Source organism: Anoplolepis gracilipes, chromosome 9 (assembly GCF_047496725.1).
Source record: "Anoplolepis gracilipes chromosome 9, ASM4749672v1, whole genome shotgun sequence".
NCBI classification, from domain to species: domain Eukaryota; kingdom Metazoa; phylum Arthropoda; class Insecta; order Hymenoptera; family Formicidae; genus Anoplolepis; species Anoplolepis gracilipes.
In genome coordinates, this window is record NC_132978.1 from 13,466,097 (window position 1) to 13,492,183 (window position 26,087).

Sequence of the window (26,087 nt, forward strand, 5' to 3'; positions counted from 1 at the left end):
AAGCTCTACGCGCAGCATTTCCTGTGAAAGACAGGTACGGTCTCAATAACGATAGTTCTTTGTATCGCAGCACTGAGCCAATAACGAAAGCGCCGGCGCCGGCGCCGTCTCCTCCTCGTTAGCGCGATTTTTCATCCCCCGTTCCTCTTCTGGCCTCGTCTGGCCTATCGTGTCAGCGCGTTTTCGCGTAACGTGCATAGCCGACGACAGATTTTAATTAACGATACGCGCGTGGTGTGGTTTGCCGTCTCTCGAAAAAGATGATCGGTCCGCAGTCTGCTTTTCCTTCTCTCTCATGGTTTTTTTTGCGCTCACGTCCCTCGACTCCCTTCGATGCGGTTGAGGTAGCGTCCATCAACAACGCGGCTGTTCGTTCCGTTTCGAGCACTGTGTGATACACACAAGCCAGCTTCATCAAATTCTCGATTTTAATTTCATAACAGAAAATTCTTTTATCCAGCGAAACCTTAATACTTTTTTTTTTTTTTTTGTCGTCTTGGCACTTTTCGAACAGACAAAAATAAAAAGAAAGTCTTAAGATAAAAAGATATACGTGTATAAATGCAGCTTGAAGATTTACTCTACAATTTACTTTTTCCAACTCGGATTTATATCATTTCACATAAAAAAACAAGCGAGGTGAAATATATATGTTTGTCATAAAAATTTTAACATAATTATTATTAAAGTACGTGCGTTTCCAGTTAAATTTGCCCGCAAAAGGAACGCTGTGTATTTCTCTCCCAGAAAGGATATCTCTCTCTCTCTGCAGGTACTTTAATCTCTTCTTTCTCATTTTTCATGAACAACGAACGTGCGCTTTGTGCCGTTTTGCTGTAGCCGCCTTCGCCGCCTCCGGTCAGTTTCCATGATACTCTCTCGGGTGTTTTTCTCCACCCCTGTCATCCACGCAAATGGAATGGAGCTCGATGCATACGGAACAATGCCATGCGCGAGACACTCACGGATCTCACAGTATGTTTTAGAGTTTAGAACCTGCGTTTGATACAAAAATGACAAGAGTCACTAAAAGAAAAACATTCGTAAAAAACATAAGAGAATTTTCACACAAAATAATAATTTAAATATCATATTTATTTAAATTCTCATGCGCGTTTCTACTACGCACTGACTGTTATTTAGTGTTATAATTGCTTATATTCTTCAAGCATATTTTATCTTGCTTGTTTATATTCTATGTATTTACATTATACCAATATATACATCCAGCGATATTTAATTAAATAATTAACGATTTTTCTTGTTTGTTATATCGTTCGCGCTTTCTCCTCCCATGGATTCGCATCTGTTAAATCCATAATTGAAAGTGGTCGTCAGTTGGAAAGCTTTCGACCTACCATGTGATGCGATGCGATGCGATGCGATGCGATGCGATGCGATGCGATGCGATGCGATGCGATGCGATGCGATGCGATGCGATGCGATGCGACGATGGATACTATCAACTTATCGCTCTTATCCCTCAGTCATTCTTTTTCAGCACTTGAGCTTCTCTCGAACGAAACTCTCTCGCGAGAATAATGGCAACCGTCATTTACTGAATTCCGATGGTTCTGGAACCGCGGAGGATTTGCATGAAAATGTATCGTTATGCGAAGTTACTTCGCGCAACTACAAATGCAACTTTGTACCACGATATAAAAAAAAGAGTTTCAACTTTGCGAGACGCAAGAAAATTATTCATAAACTCTAATTTTAATGTCCTCGTGGAAAACTTGTCGCGATTATTATTCTCTTATGCGCGCGCTAATAATTTTAAAATATTATATTTTTTATAAACCGAACAAAACTCTATATGTACATGACGAATATTTATTATAATTATAATCTAATTTTTAATAATGTTTTTTTTTCTTTTTCTTTTTATCGATAATCTTATCGTTAGTAATACTTACAATAAATTTGGCAATATTATTATCCAGTCACACAGACGCGAATCGTAATAAGATGATTCTTTGACTATAAAGTACGGACTGCTAGTGGGCTGCATATAGCAAAATCAAGCGAACAGTGTTCCCAGCATGTGGTCAGTGGTAACTCGCATTTTGTGCGCGAAACGCAAATCATCATCGGCTACATTTTTTCAAATTCTTTTATATTATTTATTACTATGCTATTATTTTACAAATCCTTTTTATTCTCTTTCATATTAAATTTTATATTACATACCTGAAAAATCATCTTATCGTCTCATTCTTTTGATGACTTTTCATAACGAGTACTATTACACCCTTTTGCAAAACAATAAACTGGGATATTTAATTTTATTCTCAATTTATACCTATTACCATCTTTAAATCAAAAGCACAAACTGTATGTAATTTTTAGTTTTTATTTTTATTCAACAACTAACCTGACCATATAGCAAACTAGCAGATATAGTCGGAGAGATGATTGACTCTAATGTATCGACTCTACTTTGAACCTCTATATATACGTATGCCGTCATCATTATCCGCGATCGATAAAAAGAAAAGACGGTAATCGATAATGTCACTGTCTGTAGTGTGCGGTACGCGTTGTTGCGCATGCGCGCTCATGGCGCGGTAACGCGACATCTTGAGCCTTGAGCGGCCAGCGCCGTTTAGTCGGAAACGTCTCACCACACACCACACGTACGGACGTACGGGCGATTGATGAGGGATGATCCAGGCGACATCCGCGTGCCGGTTTTCGTTCGCGTGACGAAAACTCGCCGAGACACGCTTTCGACGCACGTCGTCCGAGAAACGAAAGCCCGTAATGACTCGTAACGGCAGTTTCGATCCCGTAACGTAAACTTCTCTTTGTGAAACGACCACGAGTGCCCATCATGGCGGATACGACGTATAACTGTAATGTAGCTGACGAAGCCGCGAACGCGAACGCAACGTATCTCACCGATTTTCCCGAGCGAGTGCGACGTGGCTGGTTCAAATCTGCCGAACCAGACGCGATTCTTACGTGCGAAAGTCAGTCGGATGTGTATATTCGTGTATATGGTGGTGTTAATTGTAGAATCGTCGGTAAAAGAGGCGTTTATGAATGGCGTTTTATAATCGTCGCGACAGGTAAGTGAGCGGCCCCGCTTACTCTCTTGTCTTGTCTTGTCTTGTCTGGTCTTGTCATTTCATTTCACTTTGTTGTTATTTCGTAAGAAAATCAAGTCGGTCGGTTAAATCAAACTGCGGCAGTTTATTGTCTCTTACGTTTAATTGTGTATAATTTGAACTTGGATTTTGATGTTTCTTTTCTAAAAATTAAATTTTTTTTTTTTTTTTTTTTTTTTTAAATTACACGAGATACTTTTAATTAATAATTGATAAATTTCTACAACACTTGGTCTTTTGTACCTATTTACATGGATTATACATTGTCTTTTCTGTCATAGATAGAGATAGAAATAGAGATGAAAAAATAAAGTAAAGCGGTAGTAAAATTAATAAGAGGCATCGTTAATGCGATGATTATTGATCGATCTATGGTGATTTTCGATTCCGAAGGTGACAAGCAGTTACGGAACGTGGCCTTGATATCGGATGATTATCGCGCTAACTTTGCTTTAAAGTCGGTGCAAGCGAACGGCAGCGAAATCGGCGTGACAAACGGCCAAGAGTGGCACAATTCTCACGCGAGCGACATCGATCTTTGCGGCAAGAGACACTATTCGGTAACAATCGCGTTCACCGCCAGCAAACATGGCACGTACCGACAGAACGTCATCTTCGGCTTCAAATGTTGTCCGGTGCTTCTTCGGAGGATCTGCGCGGATTATTTGCCGATTGAAGATTACGAGAGAATACAGACGGCCACAAATTATCAACTGTCGCAGATCCCACCGAGATGGGCCAATCCGTACGAATTCTATTCGCCTTTTATACCGCACGCCAATTTGCGGGAGATCAAACTGTCGAGGATATATCCGTACCCCGACAAGCAAAACTTCTTCCTCACTCAAGATATGCTGTCGGACAACCGGCTGACGCCGCAAAATTACCGAGGTCGTATGCACGAGATGATTACCGTCGAGGAGATCGCCAGACACGAACAACTCTCGAGATACAATCAAGTCTCGTGGTTACGCCTCATGTCGCAGTATATATTATTCAACAACGATGGCTCCACTATTGCCAAATACACGCCGCCGGGTGAGCTCTTCGCTCAGGTGCGATTGTTTTCTCGCTTTTTTTTCAAATTAATTTCCCGTTTTCCAATTCTTTCTCTCTCTCTCTCTTGCTCTCGATCTCGATCATTCACACCGTGCGCGCGCAAAGTTTGTTACGAATCTTTTTGCGAACGTGTTTTTTTTTTTTTTTTTTTTTTTTTAATATATATAAAATGTTCCCTATGTCTCGCATAGTTTTCACTTCCCGAATAATTTGGCTAGAGTTTTCGCTCCCTCTTTATTATATATATATATATACATATATATTTATTCGCTTCCTCCCTTATAAGATCGAATAAGAATCCGCCGTTTTTCTCTCCTCCAATTATAGCCAACGCGTGAAATTTGTTGCCACCGCAGCTCCCAATCACTCGGGACATCTTGGAGGATACGCAGAGCGGCAGACTCCTACAGCGTAGCTGTAATAGCGTTTTAATCAAGCTGTCGGACAAGGATCTCGAAAATTCGGATATGATTTTTGAAGCTCACGTGGAAGACAAGTGCTCGCAATCCATATTCGTCAGACTGAGCAAAGAATGCGTGACCTTTTGGAACTTGAAAGAGCAAAACGAACTCAAAGTGGAAATGCGATTCGTGTTGAGCCGCCTCAACTTTTGCGAATGGCATTTGGCAGTGGATAGCCTCGAACATATGGACCTGGTGTTCCTGAAGGACAAACATCGCGAGACCGACAACCAAATTATACACAGTTTCCTGCAAGCTGACGCCGGCAATCTTCGTATTCTTTCCAGTTTATTTCTGGATCAGCTATTCAATCAAAAACAAAAGCAAGCGGTCGCCGCGATAGCATTGTCCAAGCCAAAAACTTCCTCGCCGCCGGTCCTCTTACTGGGGCCCTTCGGCACGGGAAAGACGTTTACCATAGCGCACGTGCTGCGTATGCTCGTTAAAAACACGGACAACCGGATACTTTTATGTACGCATAGCAATAGCGCTGCGGATCTTTACATCAAGGAATTCTTCGATGTCTGGTACAAAGCGGATAAGCATCCCAGACTTAAACCTATTAGGATATATTACAAACTGCGAGCCTTGAATACGGTAAGTGAACAACGCCTTATCTCTAATATTTTGATCGATAAAAAAAAAAAGGGAGGAGGAAGAATTACATTTTTCAATGGTGATTATACTTTGCGATACAGGTACATCAAGTTGTGCGGCAATATTGCTTGATGGACGAACATGGTCGGTTTTGCGATCCGGTCGAGAAAGATCTTGAAGACTGCGGTCTAATAGTGACCACGCTAGCAACCTCCAGCTGCTTAATCAGTCTGAATTTGTCTCTGACTCATATAGTTATCGACGAAGCGGCCCAAGCCATCGAGTGCGAAGCGCTGATAGCTCTGACCTTGGCAAATCAAAATACTCGTTTGATCCTGGCAGGTGATCAGATGCAACTCGCACCGGAGATTTACAGCGTACTAGCGAGCGAACGAGGATTGGGTGTTAGTCTCCTAGAGAGGATGTACGAATTCTACCCGCCGGAACATCCATGTCGGATAAATCTGTGTGAAAATTATCGCGCACACAAGGATATAATCGAATACATGTCCGAAATGTTTTACGAAGGAATGGTTAAGCCCGCCAATGAGAAGCTGCGAAAACATCCGACCATGAACCCATTGACATTCTATGCTGTTCGTGGTGAGGAAGAACAGGTATGTAGATTATTTAAGGGCGCTGGTGAAGCAAGAATTTGCGGTGCAATCTATAAAAAGTCTGTATAAAGACAAGTAAGCACGCGCATCTTGGATTTCGATTTATTGTCAAATTCTTGTGTAATTGCAGCTTACTGTATAGATTACGCGTGTGCAAAAGCAATAAAAAATATTATTTCATGATAGATTTTTTAAAATCAGATTTTTGTTCCTACACACACACACACACACACACACACACACACATGTATAATGAAAGATTTGGCAGTATGCAATTTTATAATTCTTTTGCACCAAATTTTTTGATTGATAAAATAAAGATAAATATTAAAGAAATTTCATCTGACATGTCGATTTATGATTAATAGATAGAATATTCTACGGGATATCAGAATGTTATGGAGGCAGAAGAGCTGGCAAATCGTGTGCTGGAATTGAAAAACACGTGGCCGACGCAAGAATGGGGCCCTTACAGCGAAGGATCTATCGGTGTTTTATCGTATTATCACGAGCAAGTGCAACGGGTACGAATAGAGTTGCGCAAGCGTCAGCTTTGCGACGTATCCGTTGAGAGAGTATTGAATGTCCAAGGCAAACAATTCACCGCAGTTTTTATCAATACAGTTCGGACAACAACATCCGATAGGTATCAATGTTATAACTACAAATACAAATGTTGGACCACGTGCGTTAGAAACACTTTAGGTAACATGTTTAAAAAGAATATCGACAAGAATTTTCCATTGTTACAGATTCTCCGCCGAGACGAAGGTTAAGGATTATGGTTTCCTAACAGACTCACGCTTGCTAAATACCGCCCTGACAAGAGCAAAATGTCTCGTGGCAGTTGTGGGTGATCCAGTCGCTCTGCTTACCATTGGCTCCTGCAAACAGCTTTGGAAGAAATATTTGGAAGCGGCCGATCTACACGGAATGGACAGGAAAGAATTACAAGCGCACCTGAACAAGGTACCCACACTCCAAATATCACCTCTGAACCCGCACGCGAGAGAGTTTTTTCCTCGGAACTCGCCCTTGTGTATCGTTCAATATATTCAAGTGCCACTATGGTATCCAGTGATTTATTCTCCTCATCCGCCAATGTAATGAAAAAATTACGAAATTCAAGACGTAATTTTATCGATTGCTTCGGGATATTTGTTTCGATGAAATCATTACCTATTTCATGGATCGAAACCAAAACATTTTACATTTTACATTTTACATTTTACATTTTACATTTTACATTTTGCTGTTTCCATTGTCACATACGATTACCTTCGATCGTATCGGTCGCCGCAAAATGAAAAACTACCAAATTGCGTGTAATTCTTGTAATTTCTCAATTTTACTTATCTAATGGAACGAGTGAATCTTTATGAGCGCAAAGTACATGTATTCTGTTTATTCATATTAAGTTGTATATCTTTTTCATAACTAGATAATCGAGGAGACAGAGGTTACAAAAGTATGAATCCCTGAATTTTCTTTTAACTGTACGAATGAATTGTCTATTACTTTCAATGAATTTGTAAGCAAATATATGTGATTTATACCTCGAATGTGTGTGCGTGTTTGACAATGTGTTTGAATGTCTTCAAACATTATTTCTTCCCCTTCATGATTAACCAGCATGGGCATAATTTTTCATACATACACAGCGAAATATGTACAAAGTGAATGAGAGTTCTATATGATGTATCTAGCAGCGCGCGAGACAGACTTTCTTCAGATTCAACATTCACAACAATTATATAAGACGATGTTTTTCTTAAAAAATATATATTTTACACAATTTTATTTTTATTTAAAAAGAAGAATAAAAGCATAATTTCATAAAAAAGAAAAAAACAAAACTCGAGTTATTTTTCCCTTTTGATTTTTCACGATTCAACGTTCCCGATCTATACAAACTACGCAAGATATATACATGTTCCAATATATTAATATATTAATATTGTAATAACATCTAAAATACCCCGTGTGTATTAATTTTCGTACTAATAATACGATGCTACATACGCAGAGATGGTATATATATATGTACATATATGCGACGCCGACAGGTACAGGTCATTGAGATACGCGTTCTAGGTCCTAGGTATTGTCCGATGCCTAAAGGCAAAGCACGTAGATCGCATGTACATGCGAGCATATATACTGTGCATCTTTGTGGATGCCATTACATCCAGTACATCGAGTACTCGATACGCAATTCGATGCCGAGACTTGTCTCTCCCGATCGAATCTCCGCTCTGTTGTTAGTTAGCGATATTATCTTACAGAATATCAAAGTGTATGTTGACACTAATTGAACAAATTTTTAAAACATCGTTACGTGTCTTAGTTTTTATTTTTTTTTTTACCGGAGAAACATTAGCATACTTTTTTTTTAGTTTCCAAGTGATAATATATATTAAAAGTTTAGTACATGACAAAAAAGTTGAAGATATAAATATTTCAATGTTATATAATCGATAATCACGCACAATTGAGAATTTTATATTATAATATAAAATGAATTTCTTGTTTGATAAAATAAATTTTGTGTTTGATCGCTGAATACCTATGTAACTCATTATCGGTTTAACCGAAAATAAAACAAGTTTTATTGAAAAAATCTTGAGCTTGCTAAATATTCAGCATTAGCGTGGAAAATATCGCAGCCATTCGGGGGGGGATCGAATTTCTCGATGGCGAATACTGCGAAAAGGAGAAATATTATCGAAATTCCGTCGATAATTCCAATCGTGTTTCCTCTAATTACTGCTAAATTAAATATAGATAGACATCGCGTACACAGATGCACGCATACGCGTTATCAACTTTTTGGTCAAAGCGAATATATGAAGAGAAAAAAATTTTGATACGATCGCGATATCAATCATTTTTCCGAAAACTATTGTAAAACGTTTTTCTTTACGTTACGCGCAACAAAAAGACACATCTGTAATTTAAAGGTTCAAAAAACCATGAAAAATCTATTATATAGCGAATGTGTCCAATTTTTAAATTGTTCCCCGTCGTTTGCAAAATTCGTTAATGTAAAAATGTTCATCTCTTTCACTGCGAAAAATAGCCGCGTATAAAAGCGCAGCGCGAGTGCCTATCTATTTTACATTCACGCCCACAAACTCATCTGTAAATACCTTGTACATGGCGTCGCCGATGCCTTTAGCGATAAAAATCGACGGTTGCAACGCCGATATGGCAATTAATTAAAGGTAACGAGTATCGGTTAAATGAGGATATCCGAGGAGGACTACACGTTTCCTACCTTCTACGTTCGTCTACACGAATCAACGATAATAACAATATAAAAACAAATCGATCGTCGCGCAGACAGTTAATTAGAAGCAAACAGTTACAGGTCGCGAACGCTCGTGATAGAACTTTGTTATCTTATCGGAGCCAATTACACCGACGCCACTCTCCCTCTCGAGGGAGCGCTGAACGGCTGCCGCCACCACCACCACCACCACCACCACCACCACCACCACCACCACCACCACCATTACCATCACCACTACCACCGTAATCGCGATTATTAATGCCAAGTAATGGCGCTTCCGATAGTCTCATTTCAACTCGGCTCGTTTGTCCCTCTTAAATCCCCAGTTTAAAATTCAGATTTACTTACTTAGATGATGATCGTCAACTTTATTCCTTCCCTTGTTAAAATATTGCCATACTGTATATATATACACGTACATTTTTGTGCAAAATACACACGTTTGCATCTTGTTAAATTAAATGTCAAATCAGAGGAAAACATGTATAAATAATGTTGAAGATTGTTCAAAATTAATTAAAAAATAAAATCTTGATTTTCTTTCGATTAAAAATAATAAATCTTCGATAACAAGGTATTTCACCGAATGTGCAATCACCTTCAAATTTGCAATTGCGATATTTGATAATTTGAAAACACTGTTCCTAATCGGGTTACATAATGCTCGTTTCGCGAACGAGATAAGAAGAGTCGTTTAATATCTATAACACGAATATGAGAGGAAACTTGTGCAATTTTATTCCAAGAGATAGGGAAGCATTCGGCTTTCGACGACGACGCACATCGGCGTAGAGAGACTCTTACGCGGAAATACGAGAATTAATTTACAATTGTTTTTCGCACGTTGTTCGCGTTTTATTAACTTAACAAAATGGTAAATCTTTGCTAAACATAAATTGCACGCGTGTTTGTCTATTTGATAAAATTATACCCACGTTTATTCAACCGGACGCATTCGTTACTTGCGAATTGAATGTAAAATATTTGAATATTTTTCTTATGAATTCACACAAATAAACACGATAAACAGATACACGATATCACGTACACATGCGTTCTTTGTGCATGGCAATATGTAAAACGTAAATGGGATACGTACACACACACACACACACATATATATATATACGTGTTATCTCCATCAGTTTGCGTACGTGTGTCCATTATAGGTTCACTTTTGTATGTGCGTGTATATACATATGTGTGTGTGTGTGTGTGTGTGTGTGTGCCTTCACGAATTCCAATGGTATGAAATGGCCATCACGTGACTGGATTGCAATTGCCGAACTTTGAATATCCATGTAAAACGAGAAACGAGATATGTGATAGAAAGAGAGAGAGAGAGAGAGAGAGAGAGAGAGAGAGAGAGAGAGAGAGAGAAAGAAAGAGAAAGAGAAGGAACAGGTGATAGCAGGTAAAAGGGAAATCGTTCGATCGCTATATTCAATCGATATATTCTTCACGAATGATTTTTGCAACGTATTTGATAGTTTAATCAATGATAGATGGCTATCGTGATTGATTTATGGCCAGTTTGAAAAATTCAAGTAGGTTGTAAACTCTGTGCGTACAAATAATAATTCGATAAATCATAAGCCAATTTGCGAGATGAAATACTACATATGAAAACTTATTATCGTTATGTTATGTATATATCGAAATGAATAAGCGAAAAGGTAGGACCTAACAATTTTACTTTACACATTTAAAAATGTTATTTTACACTTTTTAAACGAAACAAATAATAAGAAATGATTACCGATTAGTTGTTTCCAATTTATGAGTCAAGATAATAATTCTGCGAATTTTCCATTCATGTAAAATTAATGAATGAAATTTGTGGACAAGAAGCGGTCGCGTCTACGCAAGGATCTTAACGCATACGATACGGAACGATTCCCACGTGTGATCTGATTGTAATCGCCAAGTTTTGAATGACCATAGAAATACGAGAGAGAGAGAGAGAGAGAGAGAGAGAGAGAGAGAGAGAGAAGGAAAGAGAGTAAAATCCCATTCGCACGAGACACGAGACACGAGACACGAGACACGACGGGCTCGACAACATGCTCCTCACTCTGTCGAGTGTCCGTGACAGGATTTTCTCGAGAGCGACCACTCGCATAGTCGTCAACGGTGTGTTAAATTTTGTGCGGAATCGTTCTACGTAAATGTTGTTGGAAACTTTTCCAACGCTGTCCCGCGCGTATTACTTGATCCACCGCTACCGTTGTACCGGACAGCGAAATGCTTAAACTATCTTCTACGGATTAACTACAACATGTTTGCGAAATGAGTTTTGTAGCTGAAAAGGATGTGTAAGCTCGAAAAGTTACATTTTTCGAAGAAAAACAAGGTTAAATTATAATTGTGAGAGTATATGGATAAAACCAACAAAGTTAAAAGCTCGTGCAAAATAACGTAAATCTCTGCTCTGCACTTGGATTTTTTATTTTTATTAGTTGGAAAAAAAAAAAAAAAAAAAAAGAAGATTACGTGAAATTATAATTCTTTTATTAAAACATAATTATCTCGTCATTAATCTTTAATTATAACTTCAATTTATATCGCTATTCGGTAAATTATGAAGCTTAAGGTTCGTTTTTTATTTCTGTCCTGTCTAAACTCTAAAAAGAAAGTTGAACTAGTTCAAAAATTCTTCTTTTTCTCTCTCCACATTGAAAGGAGAAAGATAAACTTTGAACTAGTGCGGCCAATTCAATCCAATGCAGGAATAAAAAAAAATAATCCCTTTAATTACTTTGCTATATATAAAAAAAAAATAATTTTACATTTTCACTCTTTTACTCGTTACAATTAGGCATGGAATTATATTTCGTTATGGAATGAGTTCGTCATAGAATTCGATTTAACGATTATCTGTTTAACACAAGTATTACCGATTTTAGTAAGATCGAGATCTTGTATCTTAATGTATTCATTCACTCTCTTTTCTTATTCCTTTTCACTCCATTTCTTTCCTCCTACAAAGATAGTTTCGAAAGCATCAGTATCGAATTAAGCGGCACGTCAAATCATATTCGTGGAAAGATGAAGAAAAGGACCGAGGAGAAAAGAAGCCATTTTCGCGATACTTTTCCGTAAGATCTTTTTCTTTAATCATCTTTCGTTTTAACAGCGCTTCTGAGGTAAATGGAACGAGGAAATCGTTGCGCCGATGAGTGCTTCGATATAATCCACCTTTCGATATCGTTGTCACATTTTAGTTCAATTTTTATACCGCGTTTATATATCATTTCTCTCTTCTCGACCGACACTTAATTAACATTGGTATTTCGTAAATCGATAATAAATTTTTTTTCATGATATGTCATAATACAATAAAGTCAAATGGTGATATTCAGAGTAATCGTGAAAGCTCCAAACTCGATTATTCGCAGTTACGCATCGATAAAAAAAAAAAAAAAGGAGAGAGAGAGGGGGGGAGAGAGAGACAGAGAAAGATTTAACAGGATTTGACAACACGAGTGAAAACTATTTCTGCAGAATAATTCGCGTTACATGCGGCTGATCAAATATCGGTACACCGAACGAGCATACACGCTTGACGAAATGCTAAAAAGAGAAAAAAAGAAAAAAGAAAAAAAAAAAAAAAAAAAGAGTTGGCGAGCGTACACACGGTAGAAGTACACCAATATATGTAAACGCTACAAAGGACTGCAATCTATCCGCAATAAAAACGGAAGATAACTTTTGGTGCGAATTGCGTAAGTCGTAAGTGATAAAACTATTATTTATTGAAAATTTACTCTGAAAATATATACGACGCTTTGTGTGTGTGTGTGTGTATGTGTAGCGACGTCTCTCCTTAATTGATTAAATTTAAATTTCAGAATGAAATAAATTCTGAAATCGAGAAAGTGGGGCAAAAAATGTGGGGGGTAAGAATAATTGATTTGGAATGTGTGTATATTTAATTGCGTCGATAGGAGTGAAGAATGTCGATGCTCTTACCTTCTCAGAGTCGCCAATCGCTGCTCCTGAGCCGTGATGTACCCGTTTAGAGTGTCAATCAGCACGGCTTCCGTTTCGAGCAGCTCCTCCATATCCGCTAAAGCGGTGTAAACTTCGGCGAGGGCATTGCGTGCCGTCACTGACAGCAAGATCGTTACGATGATCAACCAAGTCGCCCTCCTCATCTCCGATCGATACTGCGATCAAAAAATGCAACTCATTTATAAACATTATATTTGTAAATAATACATATTTGCGCTATACCTACCTACGCATATATCCATTTCAACTTCAAACTTTGCTCGTAAAGTTACGTAATGTCAATTATTATATAAATGGATATAAATCATGAATTCTACGCGACAGATTTTACGATGATAAACATCGAAAGGTTTAATATTTTGCTGTTAAAACTGACGTTGACTAGTACGTGATAAATTGATGATTAACTCAGCCTCCGACTTTGGGGAAATAAATTTTTTAATACATACACGTTTGATTTTATACTATATTTATATTCTTATTTTTTCTCGTTTCTATTCTTTTCCTCGTTCAAAAGTGACGCGAAATAAATCATTTATTAAAATAGATTTCGTTATTCACATATTGTTAAAAAATCATGAAAATAATTTATACTTTATTAGTTGGGAGTGTATGTTTTTTATTGCTCTATAAAGTTTCATCTCAACTCAACATATTACAACTTACAATTAATATATAAACAATATTATAACTGGAGTTGCGCTTCGCAAACGCGTGTATTGACTCGATGTCATCCCACGGGATTCCATTGTTCCCCGCAAAAGAGCGACAGAGAGAGAGAGAGAGAGAGAGAGAGAGAGAGAGAGAAGCAGACAGAGGAGGACGTGTACTTTGGCGGGTGCCAAAATTTTCCCACGAAACTCTGGTCGGAAGCCGCGGAAGACGAGAAGGATGATAATGTGTCACCGCCGCAGCACGGATCCATCCGTGCGCGTGTTTGTGTTACGAAAAGTTATGGTAGAGCAGTTGCGGATTCGAGTTTACGCTGATCGTACAACTTACACCTGTCGGATCGGCGATTTATTCCGTCACGCCGGCGTAAACTTTTCCCACCTTTTCCGCCAAGCATCCACTTAAGCCGCCACGGCCAACCCTCCTTCGCCCTCCTTCGCCCTCCTGTCTCCCTCCCCCCCCCCCCTCCCTTTGCGACCGCGCTCTCGAGAACCGTTCTCGGGACGAGAGAACGAGAGGACGAGAGGATCGAGAGTGCGAGGTGTGTCAATACTCGAATAACTCGACGTTACGATATTCGATGCTCGTCCATAGCACCAAGAGATTACGCGCTTAGAGGTTTAAGGGAGGATTGTTACTGGGAGTAGAGGTACTCCAGAAACATTCGTAAATGATACAGTACTACGGAATAATAGGATAAGCTCACGATGATGGTTTATCCTATTATGCGGGGTAATAAATGATTCCGACTTGGGCATCACATCTGAATCGCTCTCTCCAGCGTATCATGTCGTTCTTCATAAAATTGAAAAAATGTTATGTAAAAAATAATGCTCTCTACAGTAATAATAGTATTGTAATGCGAATAGCAATTTCTCTATAATTGTTCTGGTATTATCGCGATTACGTTAATACTTCAAATATTTTCTCGTAAAACCGCGCAAATAATATTAAATATTAATTTAGTTAAATAATTTATCATCACATAAAGCTTATATGAATAATTTCTCTCGAATCAAGTAGAAGTTGTATAAAATAAATTCACAATTAATAATACATATGTATATGTATAATAACTATACTTATAACTGTAACGATAAATTAATAAATTTTAATCACCACCACAAACACCGACGGTTATAATTAATCGCTAAATAAAAGTCCTGAAAATATTGTCCACATTGCGAGAGCGCTGCGTTTAATCGAGTCCAAACAAAGGGAACAAGAATCACGAACAAATATCCGTAAATATCGGTGAAATAAGTTTTTTAATTAATAATTTTATATAAGTAATTTTTTTGTAGAAAATTTCATTATAAAAAAAAATTACTTAAGACATTCATGCCATTTAATGTTCGTTTGTTGATATTTGTTACTTTTTAACGGTTTATCTTGATTTGTTTAATCTGCTTTAATTCGGCTTTAAACGACCAAGAAAATGCACAACTTTTGCGATAGATGATAATTTTTACTGCGAACAAACAGGCGAGAGAGAAAAATAAAGAGGTGGAGAGGTGGAGATGTGTTAGCGAAAAAATAATGATTGCTGTTTCTTTTTTCGTCTGTTCTTTCTCTCTTTCGCTCTAACGGTTTTAATTATGCGTACCGTAAATTGACTTGTCCCTGCTATCTCATTCTTTTATCCCGATAGTCGAGCTTGAAACCACCTTTGAGGTAAATTCAACGTGACCGCGTGGTTGGCCGCACATGCGATAAAAGACACGCGTTGTTATATATACTCGGTGACTCAAAGACTTTTCCATCTTGGTACAGACTTGGTACAAACTTCCCTTACAGATTTTCGCCGCACGCGATCCCTCTTTTTACGTTCTATTAACGCTTTCAGTTACTTGGTTCGCTCTTTTTCTTCATTCTTTTCGTCTTATCTTGCGCTTTACGTCAGAACCTTGAAATAACGCTCCTCACAGCAACGGATTAAAGTGTACTTAAGAAACCCGAGTTTCATTTCGATATCGTTTATCATTTTATTAAAAATTTGAAAATCAACAAAGAACGTTAATGAAAAAAAATGTTGAAAAAATTATTTTTTTTAAATTAATATAAACATTGAAAGAGAAAATATTAATTTTAAAATATGTCTTAGAAATTCATCATTGATATATGGGAATCATTTTAAAATTATATTTAGAAACTCAAACTTTTTTTCTTAAATGTTATAACTTGTAACCCTCATTCACATTGTATTGCGCAACGTTCATTTCAATTCTATATCACTTATGTTACGCGTTATAGATAAACTACTACTAATAGTAAAAAAAAAAAAAAAAAAAAAAAAAAAAAAAAGTAAATGTCTTTATTATAGCATTATATGATTGATTATATCTGTCTCGTAAAAGATTATAGTACTCATTAGATTCGAGTACTTACTCAATCAAATCAAAGTTTCTCAATCACTAGACGAAAGTGAACAGAACCAATTTATATAGAAAATGACCGCAAGAGCATCGTTTTCCTCGAAAACGTCTATGAGCGTTTTGTTCGCTTTACACCGAGTAAAAAGCGTATATGGAAGACGACGTAACATAAGTGGTGTTTGGCTCTTTTTTTTTTTTCTCTCTTGTATGCTCTGGATAATCTCTTTTTTCTCATTCCTCCGTTGCTCCCTTTAGAACTTAAGCCCGGTAACTCGCGGTAACTCGTTCCACGAGAGAGCTTTTTCTTTCGGGGAAGCGCTTAATTAATGCCGATCCTTCGGCGAGATTACGGTGAGCCCGTCCGAATTTTTCCAACAGAAGGAATTCAAAAAGATTACTTCCACTTTGCTTTCCGCATCCTATAGTCCGCGAGGATTCCGCGTTAATTAGCAATTAACCGACTCAGGGTCCTCCCGCGCGATCGATACAATTTGTTAGCGTCTCTCTTTGTTCAATTCTCCATTTATTGTGTGCGTGCGCTGTCGCGCGTTATTCGTCTCAATATCGATATCGATATCGATGTCGTCTGTTTCGATATCGAAATCAGCGAGTGATCCCGAGGAGACACGTACTCGTAAAGGAAAATATAAATATTTTCACATCTCTCTCATCTTTTCAGTTTGATTTTTTAAGGGCGCAGTTTAAAAGTTGGTGATTTTTAAGATTTTTTTTTGAAAAATATTAAAAATTGGTCCTTTTGGCATTTTACGTATATTTTAGCGATGTTTAAACAGTACGGAAATATTTTTAAATCTTGCACATTTAATTTTTTTTTTTTCGTTCAATACGAGCCTCTGCGCGCGTATAGCGTGTTCAAATACGACACGTGTGACATGCTGCTTCTCGCACAGATAATTATCTGAAAACTTTTATTCCGCAAAATATTTTTGAGATATTAAACCTAATTAAAATTTGTATGGAATTTAAAAAATTAATATTTAATATTTTTCTGATTTTTAAGAAATAAAAAATTTTAATAAATTGAAATATCCATTAATTTTAAAATAACATTGCTTTGTTATTTTTAATTTTTTAAATGAAATTAGAGGCGCAGTATACTAATTCTTAAATATCTTATGGAATGAAAATAAACCTAGTTTTCACTTCAGATAATTACACGAGGAACAAAGCGTGTCACACATCATGTTGAATCATCGTGCATTTTTTAACATACTACGCACAGATGTTCGTTTTGAACAAAAAATATTCAAGATTTAAAAATACGGATATAAAACTGATTATAAAAACATTAGTAAAAACCACCACCAACATTAGCAAAATGTCGAAATCAATTCCATCAGTTAAAAAAAAAAAAAAAAAAAAAACAAACTCTTAAAAATCATCAATCATTTTTCATATTGCTAGAGTAGATGAGGTGTTTAAGAAAAAACTAAACAAATCAGCGTCAAAAGTTAATACATGTAATAACATTTTAAAATTCATGGATCTTATAACGTAAAAGACTTTTAGCTTCTTCAAGTATAACATTAATAACTAGTTTGTGAGTTGAGGTAAAGATTTGCCCGATAGAATTAAAATGTTTATTTTGATAAAAATAGTTTTGCGCGGTGTGAAATTCATGAATCTCGAAATGCATTATATACATTTATTAATTTTGACACAACTAATCCGTCCAGTTTTGACGTAGCGCGCGCGTTTTGACCACGACGTACGTATTATTCGCCTTTGGCGAGAGATGGCCGTGAATGTCGCTAATAAGATCGCGGGTGCGACAGCTCGCGCGAGCAAAAAGAGACGCGGCTTTGAAAGCGCGTTGCAGCTTCAAAATGGTAATTTCACGGCTTCGCGAGCATCTCGCCCGCGGCCAATTTAATTCCGGATGGATGATCGCGCCATCTCACTTGTGCTGTCCCTCTATTTTTCTCCGTCCGCCTTTGTCTACCCCAGTCCAGGATATCATCCGATTCCGCTCGTTCGAACTAGTTTTATATACCCGAGGCGCGACCTTGCGACTTCATCCGCTCGTTTCTTTTTTTTTCTTCAAGAGTCGGCTCGCTCGCGCCTCTACGTACGATCAATTCTCTTTTATCTTTTTTTTTTTTCTTTTTTTCTTTTTTCTTTTTTCTTTGTCTCGCGCTCCAATGGCGCTCCAAACGTTTTCTCTTTCCTCGAATTATTTCAATGGAAATTGCTTCTCGTTAGTATCGATCCGCGTTTATAACATACGAAACTTTCCAATCGTCATTATCGAAGGCGATCAACCGTTCTTTCGAATCGATACTTGACTGATTTTACAATCCGTTATTAACCCTTCAAAGTTTTTTTTCCCCTTTAATACGCAAGCATACAAAAATCATTCAGCGATATATTGCTACATATAATTTGAAAAATGTTTCGCAAAGTATACATTTAAGATGAGATATTTAAAAAGTTACGCACGAATATTATTGTATAACAGAGCATAGCAAGAAAGAGCGTGTGTGAAACTGACGTCTCACTTTGTGGAAATTCATTAATTGTTAAAACTTCTTTTACTTTTAACGTCTTTAGCTTGAATATTTCTAAAGTTTTCGATAGATTGAACAAATAGTTCTGATTATTAAATAAAACAAAAAAGAAAAACAAGAAAAAACCTTGAAACAAACTAAAACAACAAGTTTACCCTGCGTCTCGCTTGGTCTATCGACGATTTTTTTTTTTCTTACAAACACTTCTTACTAAATTTTAAGCGCTTAAGGGTTCTACAATAGTTGTACAAAAAGTTTCATGCGTAAAGATTATTAGAATATTTAATTAAACGGATTACATTGTCCGCAAGACGCCAAACGTATACCGAAGTGAGAGCTAATTGTATTTTAATAGTACTATCGACTTTAAATGAGATTTCGTGTTACATATTCAGATATTATATATCCGGAGTTCTTTAATTTATTTAATAAATATTCTAATAATATTGATGCATAAAATATTATATATTGTATAAAACTCTCGCTAGAAATTAAAATTGATTGTATACGAAATCTCATTAAAGTCGATAGTACTAGTAGTATTGAAATACGACTAGCGCGTCTCACCTCTTGCACTTATTGTTAGACGTTTGACTCGGGCGATCTACATTTAATTCATTTAATAAATATATTCTAATCATTTTTACGCATAAAATTCTTGCTAGAGATTAAAAATAATTAATGAAATAACACGAAATTTTATTTAAAATTGATGGAAATATTATGACCAGCGTTTAATTTGGCAATTTAATTTGTTTAATTCATATAATTAATAATTTTTATGCGTAAAACTTTTTGTACAAGTATTGTAAAATTCTCAAAATGTAACAAAAAATGCTAAAAAAAAAAAAAAAAAAAAAAAAATCGTCGACGGATAAAGTAAAACATAGATGAGTGAATTTGGCGTCTCAGTTTCGAGCGATTTTTTTTTTATTTTGTGGTTAAAACTATTTGTTTAATTTATCAAGAATTCTAAAACTGTTTACTCTTAACAATTAATGAGTTTTTCACAAAATAAAACATCAGTTTCATACAAAAATTCGCTGTGAAATAATTGTTTACGAGCAAAATTGTATCCAATAAAGTTATGTCAATCTAAATTTCTTCCATCGTGTACTGTATACATCATTTTGCTCCAATTCAAATTAATTTAATACCGAAGGTCTCTTATTATTCCGATCCCGTCAAGATTCTCACGGTTCGGAATTTTGACGAGAAATTCTCCTCGACTAAGTTCATCGATTCTATACCTCATTGAACCTACTCTAACCAGACACAGCCAGATTGGGTAAATGAGTGTGAAACACTCCGCGCGATAGATTGTCCTTTTATATTATATTTACAATAGATTAAAAGGTATAACAATGCAAGATATATTATTATCATTTGAAATCTATTGATCAAATATTAGATGTCTCGTTAATTTAAATAAAATAATAAAGTAAAGTTTTATACATAATTCTTTTTCAAAATGAAATTTTTTGTTGTCCTTTTTCCGCTTATTTAATTTAGCCAATGAACATTCTTAAAAATGCGCAAACTTTTGATGAAATTAAAAATCGGCTCGATTTCCCCATCCAATTTTTGAACCGAGGTAATGTAATGTGAAATTTCGAAACTTGGAACCATCGCGCCTTTATGCTTTGCGCGGTCACTTACAAATGCCACGCTCGTGAAATGAGAGGTGAACTTGGTGAACTTGATACGGGGAAGAGGGGATGAATATCCTCTCGGTAATTAAACTTCTCTCGGAAAACGATAGTGTGTACGTGTGTGTGTGTGTGTGTGTGTGTGTGTGTGTGTGTGTGTGTGTGTGTGTATATACAGGGTGGGCCAAATAACCTGTGACAGGCTATTTTTTTCCGAAACTATTGGAGATATGGACTTGAATTTTTTTTACATTAAAATATGGCACATGGGGGTTGATTACTTGACGCGTAGGAAAATTTTTTAGGTGGAGGCGCTTCAAAGATTTCAAGGTCAATCTCGTTTTCTTAAATCAGACATTATATATTATTGCCTATTCTTGTAGCTTACCTCAAGAGCTTTTCAAAACCATTATGATAAAGTATTTTTCATTAAGTATTTTTCGAATTATGAGACTTGAAAGTCACAGTATTTTGAATCAAAATACATAATATCTCGTAAAATATTTATTTCTCGATAATCTTACCTTAATACTTTTTTTAATAGAATAATAAAAGAAATCAATTTGTGTAAAGAAAACACACAGTTGTCTTAAATAAAAAATATGAATTTGCAACGAACAGTTACGTATTTTTTATTTCAGACAACTATGTGTTTTCTTTACACAAATTGATTTCTTTTATTATTCTATTAAAAAAAGTATTAAGGTAAGATTATCGAGAAATGAATATTTTACGAGATATTATGTATTTTGATTCAAAATACTGTGACTTTCAAGTCTCATAATTCGAAAAATACTTTATCATAATGGTTTTGAAAAGCTCTTGAGGTAAGCTACAAGAATAGGCAATAATATATAATATGTCTGATTTAAGAAAACGAGATTGACCTTGAAATCTTTGAAGCGCCTCCACCTAAAAAATTTTCCTACGCGTCAAGTAATCATCTCCCATGTGCCATTTAATGTAAAAAAAATTCAAATCCATATCTCCAATAGTTTCGAAGAAGATAGCCTGTCACAGGTTATTTGGCCCACCCTGTATATATATGCCTGCGCATGTATATATATATATATATATATATATATATATATATATATATATATATATATATATATATATATATATATATATATATATATATATATATATATATATATAGGCTACCGACATAGGTATCCGAGAGTATTTCGTTAGCAAGTTCATGACAGGAGAGAGGTTGATTTTGCCGATAAGTAGGCAAGTGCGGCGGGTATCACGACGAGACGTCGAATGGTTTCGCCAAGAACTTGGCAGACATGTCAAGTTACCTACCTATTCTACACTTTGCCATTTCCTAAATGTAAAACGTCAAAAGTCGCAATCTTTTTTTTTAATCCATTGTAAAAATATTTATTTTATTTCTGTCATTATACGCTGTGTTTGGGGATAAAAAATACTTTTTTTCATCTTCATAATTCAATCGTTTCATATTAACATTACCATCACCAAAAGCCCTCGTCATATATTTTATGGCAAATCTTAATTGTAATGCAAACTGTAAACTGGCTATTTACACGGGCTAGTGTATAAATACTAATAGACGATGACTTCTTCTTCGCAATCATTTTTCTCTTTCTCATTATAATATACATAAAATTATACGACATATACAAAGGATTTAATTTTTACATACACGTTGTGTACAACTCTTCTTGGTAGATACGGCAAGAAAAATAAAATGATTGAAATAACGAATGAAAGGCGGATAATGAAAAAAGAATAGATAGAAAAGAAGTAAGACAATAGTCGGCAGAGTGCGGTTTTTCATGTTGTGTGTACATGTGTGTGTACATGTGTGTTTTTCGTCTATCTCACAGGCTTTCAACGTCTGCTTCTCGAGGCAAGGAAGAGCCGAGAGCCGAGAGCCGAGAGCCGAGAGCCGAGAGCCGAGAGCCGAGACCTGTGTGCACAGTCGGGGTCGGGAAAAACGTTTCAGATCAGTTTCCAAATCGGCCTTTTCCTTTTTTCTCGTCCCTATCGACATCCATGAACCTGTCCAACCCGCGGCGAAATGTGGAACGTCCACCAGGGATGGGCTTATCGAATGCCTGGCAACGTTCCCTATTTTATTTCGCGGCAGGGTTCTCGTTCTCGGATTTTTATCGCCCACCGCACAGTATGCGTGTCGTTTCTCTCGCGCGTTTCGCATCTCCACCGACGAGATCTTCCAACACACATATTTCACACGTTTTTCTTTTCCTTTGCTGTTCCACATAAATGTTGGAAGGTGTATGATAAAGAGACCGATACATTGTCCTTTATCCAATCTAATCTGAACATATCGCGCAGCAACCAAAAAAAAAAAAAAAAAAAAAAAAAAACAATAATTCCAAGCACGAGGCATATTTTTAGAAAGCGTTTTTAATTGTGGAAATTCTACGTTTTCGAAAGAAAGAACTTGCTAGCTTGAAATATATATGTATTATCATTTGTTACGCAAAATGCAGATGAAATGAGAAGAGTTTATAATTATCCTTAACCACTTTATCTGCTTCTCCCAGCAAAGCGACAAGTCTGCGGACACTTCAAAATTGGTTTCCGAGCAAAATTTGTATAATGGAAATGTCAAAATGTCACAGTTAAAATGCGAACTAAAGTTATCCTCCGATTCGGATCGTTATAACACGGCGAGTTCTAATTTTGATTCTATTTAATTTTCTGCAAGTTGCTCACTCCCTTAGCGGTGTGACAAGAAGTTCATAACTTTCCGACAAGCAGAGTTCACGACTGGAGTTTACTCCCTCTCGTTAAAATCCGCTGTATCCGGTCCTCAATCTTTTATAAGATAGATAAGAATTGCATAATAATGTTCATTATTTATGACTCAGCATTATTGAAGAAGCGTTAATTACATCTCTGTTGGCCACGTGGGCGCACATAATAAAAATTCAATTCGAAAGGAAATAACAGTTTACAACGTGTAAAAGGAAAAACGTGGAAATAATTGGCCGTCGTTGTGTTCTGCGATCGAGTTTTCTTTTTGTCATACTGCGTGTTACTCTTCTCGTTCTTAAAATGAAAGAGAACGTGGTAGGTAGCGTACTTCAACGTACTTCCATAAAAGTAATTGATTTCATCCGTTTTTACAGTGTTTTGTTGTATGCTTTTGTTCCGTCGACTCTGTTACCACCGCTCTTATGTCCACCTGCACTCTTTAAATTAAAGGGGATGTGCGCTGAATACGTATGTCATTTTTCTTGTAGCGACTCTCTCTTTTCAATTACATGACGTAAAAAAAAACCTAGCCTGGTAGCCCGGATAAAAGATTTACCATCGATTACATGTAAGCGCGAGCAAGCACAAATATTTCAAACATAAACATTATTCATTTATAGAAATAGTTTTGTATATTATTTTTAATATATTTTATAATAAGACGTGAATAAAAAATGGCTATCTCTAAAAGACGAAATAAGAGAGAAATAAGTGGATTGAATACATGATTAATTTACGAAAATAATATTTCAATATTTTATTTTATTATCTAATTAATAATGAACGAGAGAAAAATCATTTATATTTAATCACTTACTTGAAGTCTCTACGTAGCGAGAAATATATATTTGAGATATTTATTTTTCATTAATTTGGCGTAAGATACAAACTAAATATTTCAAATACAATTTTAATTTAAAAGTAAATTATTATTTTATATTAATAATTTTTTTAAAAAATACAATATCGTATATAGTAGAAGAAGTAGCTTATAATATAAATATACCTTTCCGTTTCAATTTTCAATTTTTGATTTCTGTATATAAATGTCATAAGATATCACTGTTACGTAATTACATAATTACAAAATGTATGATAATAATAACAGCCATATATACACGCTTAGACAGAGATGACTAAAAAGCATTCTGTTGTCAAACATTTCAGGGTGTGCGATATCAACAATTAAACATATATACTATTATGACATGTGTAAAACATTAAATGTATAATACGTACATACGTAATACGTGTATAGAAAATTGTAAAGTACATGTAATTAAAAATAATATTAATACACGCAGTACAATATATATATATACATGCAAAGAGAGAGAGAGAGAGAGAGAGGGAGAGAACTGTGTTAAAATCGCATTGCCATAATCCGTGAGATTTGAAACGGCGCGTAAATCCTGCAAGGCGGAACGCAATGTGCGTAGTACTACGTACCCCCCCATTCCTCCCCTTCCCTTCCCTTACCCCGTTATGTAATCCATAGCCACCCGAAATTTCGCGGACCGCGTAACAGACTTCCGCCCGGCGGAAATGCTCGATGCATCGACTTCATTCCGGATTCATTCGGAAAATGAATTTTAGATTACAGTACGGGAGAGAGCTGCACATATTCCCCCTTCCTCCTCCCCGCCCCCCCCCCGTTCTCTCCCCGCGGTTGCACCTGTGCTCTCCGAGGCACCGAAAACCGCGCCGCGCGCCGCTCGTAATTCGTAGCACGCCGGCGTCGGGAGCCGGGCGCCGGGCGCCGGGCACCACCACGTTACGCCACGCCACACTACGCCACCCTGCACCGCTGTGTGTGCTCATATGCCTTTAAATAAATAAGCAAATAAATGAACAAACAAAGCGCGCGCGCGTGAGAGAGAGAAAGAGAGAGAGAGAGAGAGAGAGAGAGAGAGAGAGTTTCAAGTTCTGGCGTCGATCCGGGGGATGCCGGAATGGTTCATTAAATGCATTCATTAATGCATTTAACTAACATGCATTTAACACATCGCGCTGCCTTCGAGATACACGATGCAAATTACGCTTTTTTACTCGATATATAATCAGACATTTCAGACATCCTTTTTCTTTGGCTATTATATAGGCATAGCGAAATATGAATACGGCGAAGGAAGAGGATGGACCGAGGATATATTCTTAAATCAACAGTTTGTTATTGTTTAGCTAATGCCAGTGGAAACGACATTGAGCGTAATAAATAATAAATAATAAGTGGATGATCCGACGCGTGTGAGTTTCCATCCGCCGGCTTTGTTTGTAAACGCGCACTTCTCTCCGCCTGATGGTTTATTATGTCCTTCCTTTGTACCATTATGCTTCGCTGTCGTCCATTTGTCTCTGCGCTCTCGTATTATGCGTGCCACGTAATGTAGTGCATTGCGGAAAGGCCAAGCTGTCTCTATATTATATACGTTTTATCACGGGAATAAAGCCGCGCGCGCGCGGCCTTGATTTAACGTGCAAAACTTTTAATATAAATGTGAAACCGAGAAAATGCTCGTCTCTTCGTTGACATTTTTCCTCCCTTCTTTTTATTCCCGGATGTCCAACATTAATTAACATCCACTTTTCGGCGCTCTTTGCATTTTTTCAATTGGCTAGCGGGGTGGATGTATACGTGCGCGTTATGCAAATTCAATTCGCGAAATGCTTATATTTCACGACCTCTGAACTCTCGGGAATAAAAATGACGCTGTTAGTGAACGATATTATGCGTTTTTCCCGACATTTTATTATATATGCGGCCGCATCGCTGTCACGCTTATCGTGAAGAATTTTTTCTTTTCTTTCTATCCATAAACACATAAAGCGAGAGAGATGCGCGTTCCTACTCAAAACGCAATTTTACTAATAAAATTATTGATCCGCGGCTTCGATTAAAGTATATCGCAAAGTGTATCGCACAATCTAAACCCGTCATCTGATTAACGGCCTTGTTAAT

General features: G+C 36.7%; 2 protein-coding genes and 2 long non-coding RNA genes across 6 annotated transcripts in view; 2 read left to right on the forward strand and 2 right to left on the reverse strand.

Moving 5' to 3' along the window:
* Ph4alphaefb (prolyl 4-hydroxylase subunit alpha-1) overlaps positions 1-26,087 on the reverse strand; it is a 167,675-nt gene that overhangs the window by 7,873 nt on the left and 133,715 nt on the right. For all 3 annotated transcript variants that reach the window (XM_072899158.1, XM_072899159.1, XM_072899160.1), the window contains one exon: positions 13,109-13,305. In XM_072899158.1, coding sequence (XP_072755259.1) covers positions 13,109-13,305 — 197 coding nt within the window. The remainder of the gene's footprint in view (positions 1-13,108; positions 13,306-26,087) is intronic.
* On the forward strand, positions 129-1,574 carry LOC140669374 (uncharacterized). The gene is made up of 2 exons (XR_012047331.1): positions 129-975; positions 1,329-1,574. It is a non-coding gene; the product is annotated as an uncharacterized lncRNA (long non-coding RNA).
* LOC140669371 (uncharacterized) lies at positions 873-2,353 on the reverse strand. The gene is made up of 2 exons (XR_012047328.1): positions 1,917-2,353; positions 873-1,574 (listed from the first exon to the last, which is right to left on the reverse strand). It is a non-coding gene; the product is annotated as an uncharacterized lncRNA (long non-coding RNA).
* LOC140669369 (probable helicase with zinc finger domain) lies at positions 2,601-9,713 on the forward strand. Its single transcript, XM_072899157.1, has 6 exons — positions 2,601-3,071; positions 3,504-4,165; positions 4,526-5,227; positions 5,329-5,844; positions 6,213-6,490; positions 6,597-9,713. The coding sequence occupies exons 1-6, from the start codon at positions 2,834-2,836 to the stop codon at positions 6,949-6,951; spliced, it is 2,751 nt and encodes a 916-aa protein (XP_072755258.1). The 5' UTR covers positions 2,601-2,833; the 3' UTR covers positions 6,952-9,713.

Coding starts and splice junctions, on each gene's coding strand:
- LOC140669369 (XM_072899157.1), top strand. CDS start 2,834: ATGGCGGATACGACGTATAACTGTAATGTAGCTGACGAAGCCGCGAAC. Junction 4,166..4,525: donor CGGGTGAGCTCTTCGCTCAG/GTGCGATTGTTT, acceptor TTGCCACCGCAG/CTCCCAATCACTCGGGACAT. Junction 5,228..5,328: donor AACTGCGAGCCTTGAATACG/GTAAGTGAACAA, acceptor TTTGCGATACAG/GTACATCAAGTTGTGCGGCA.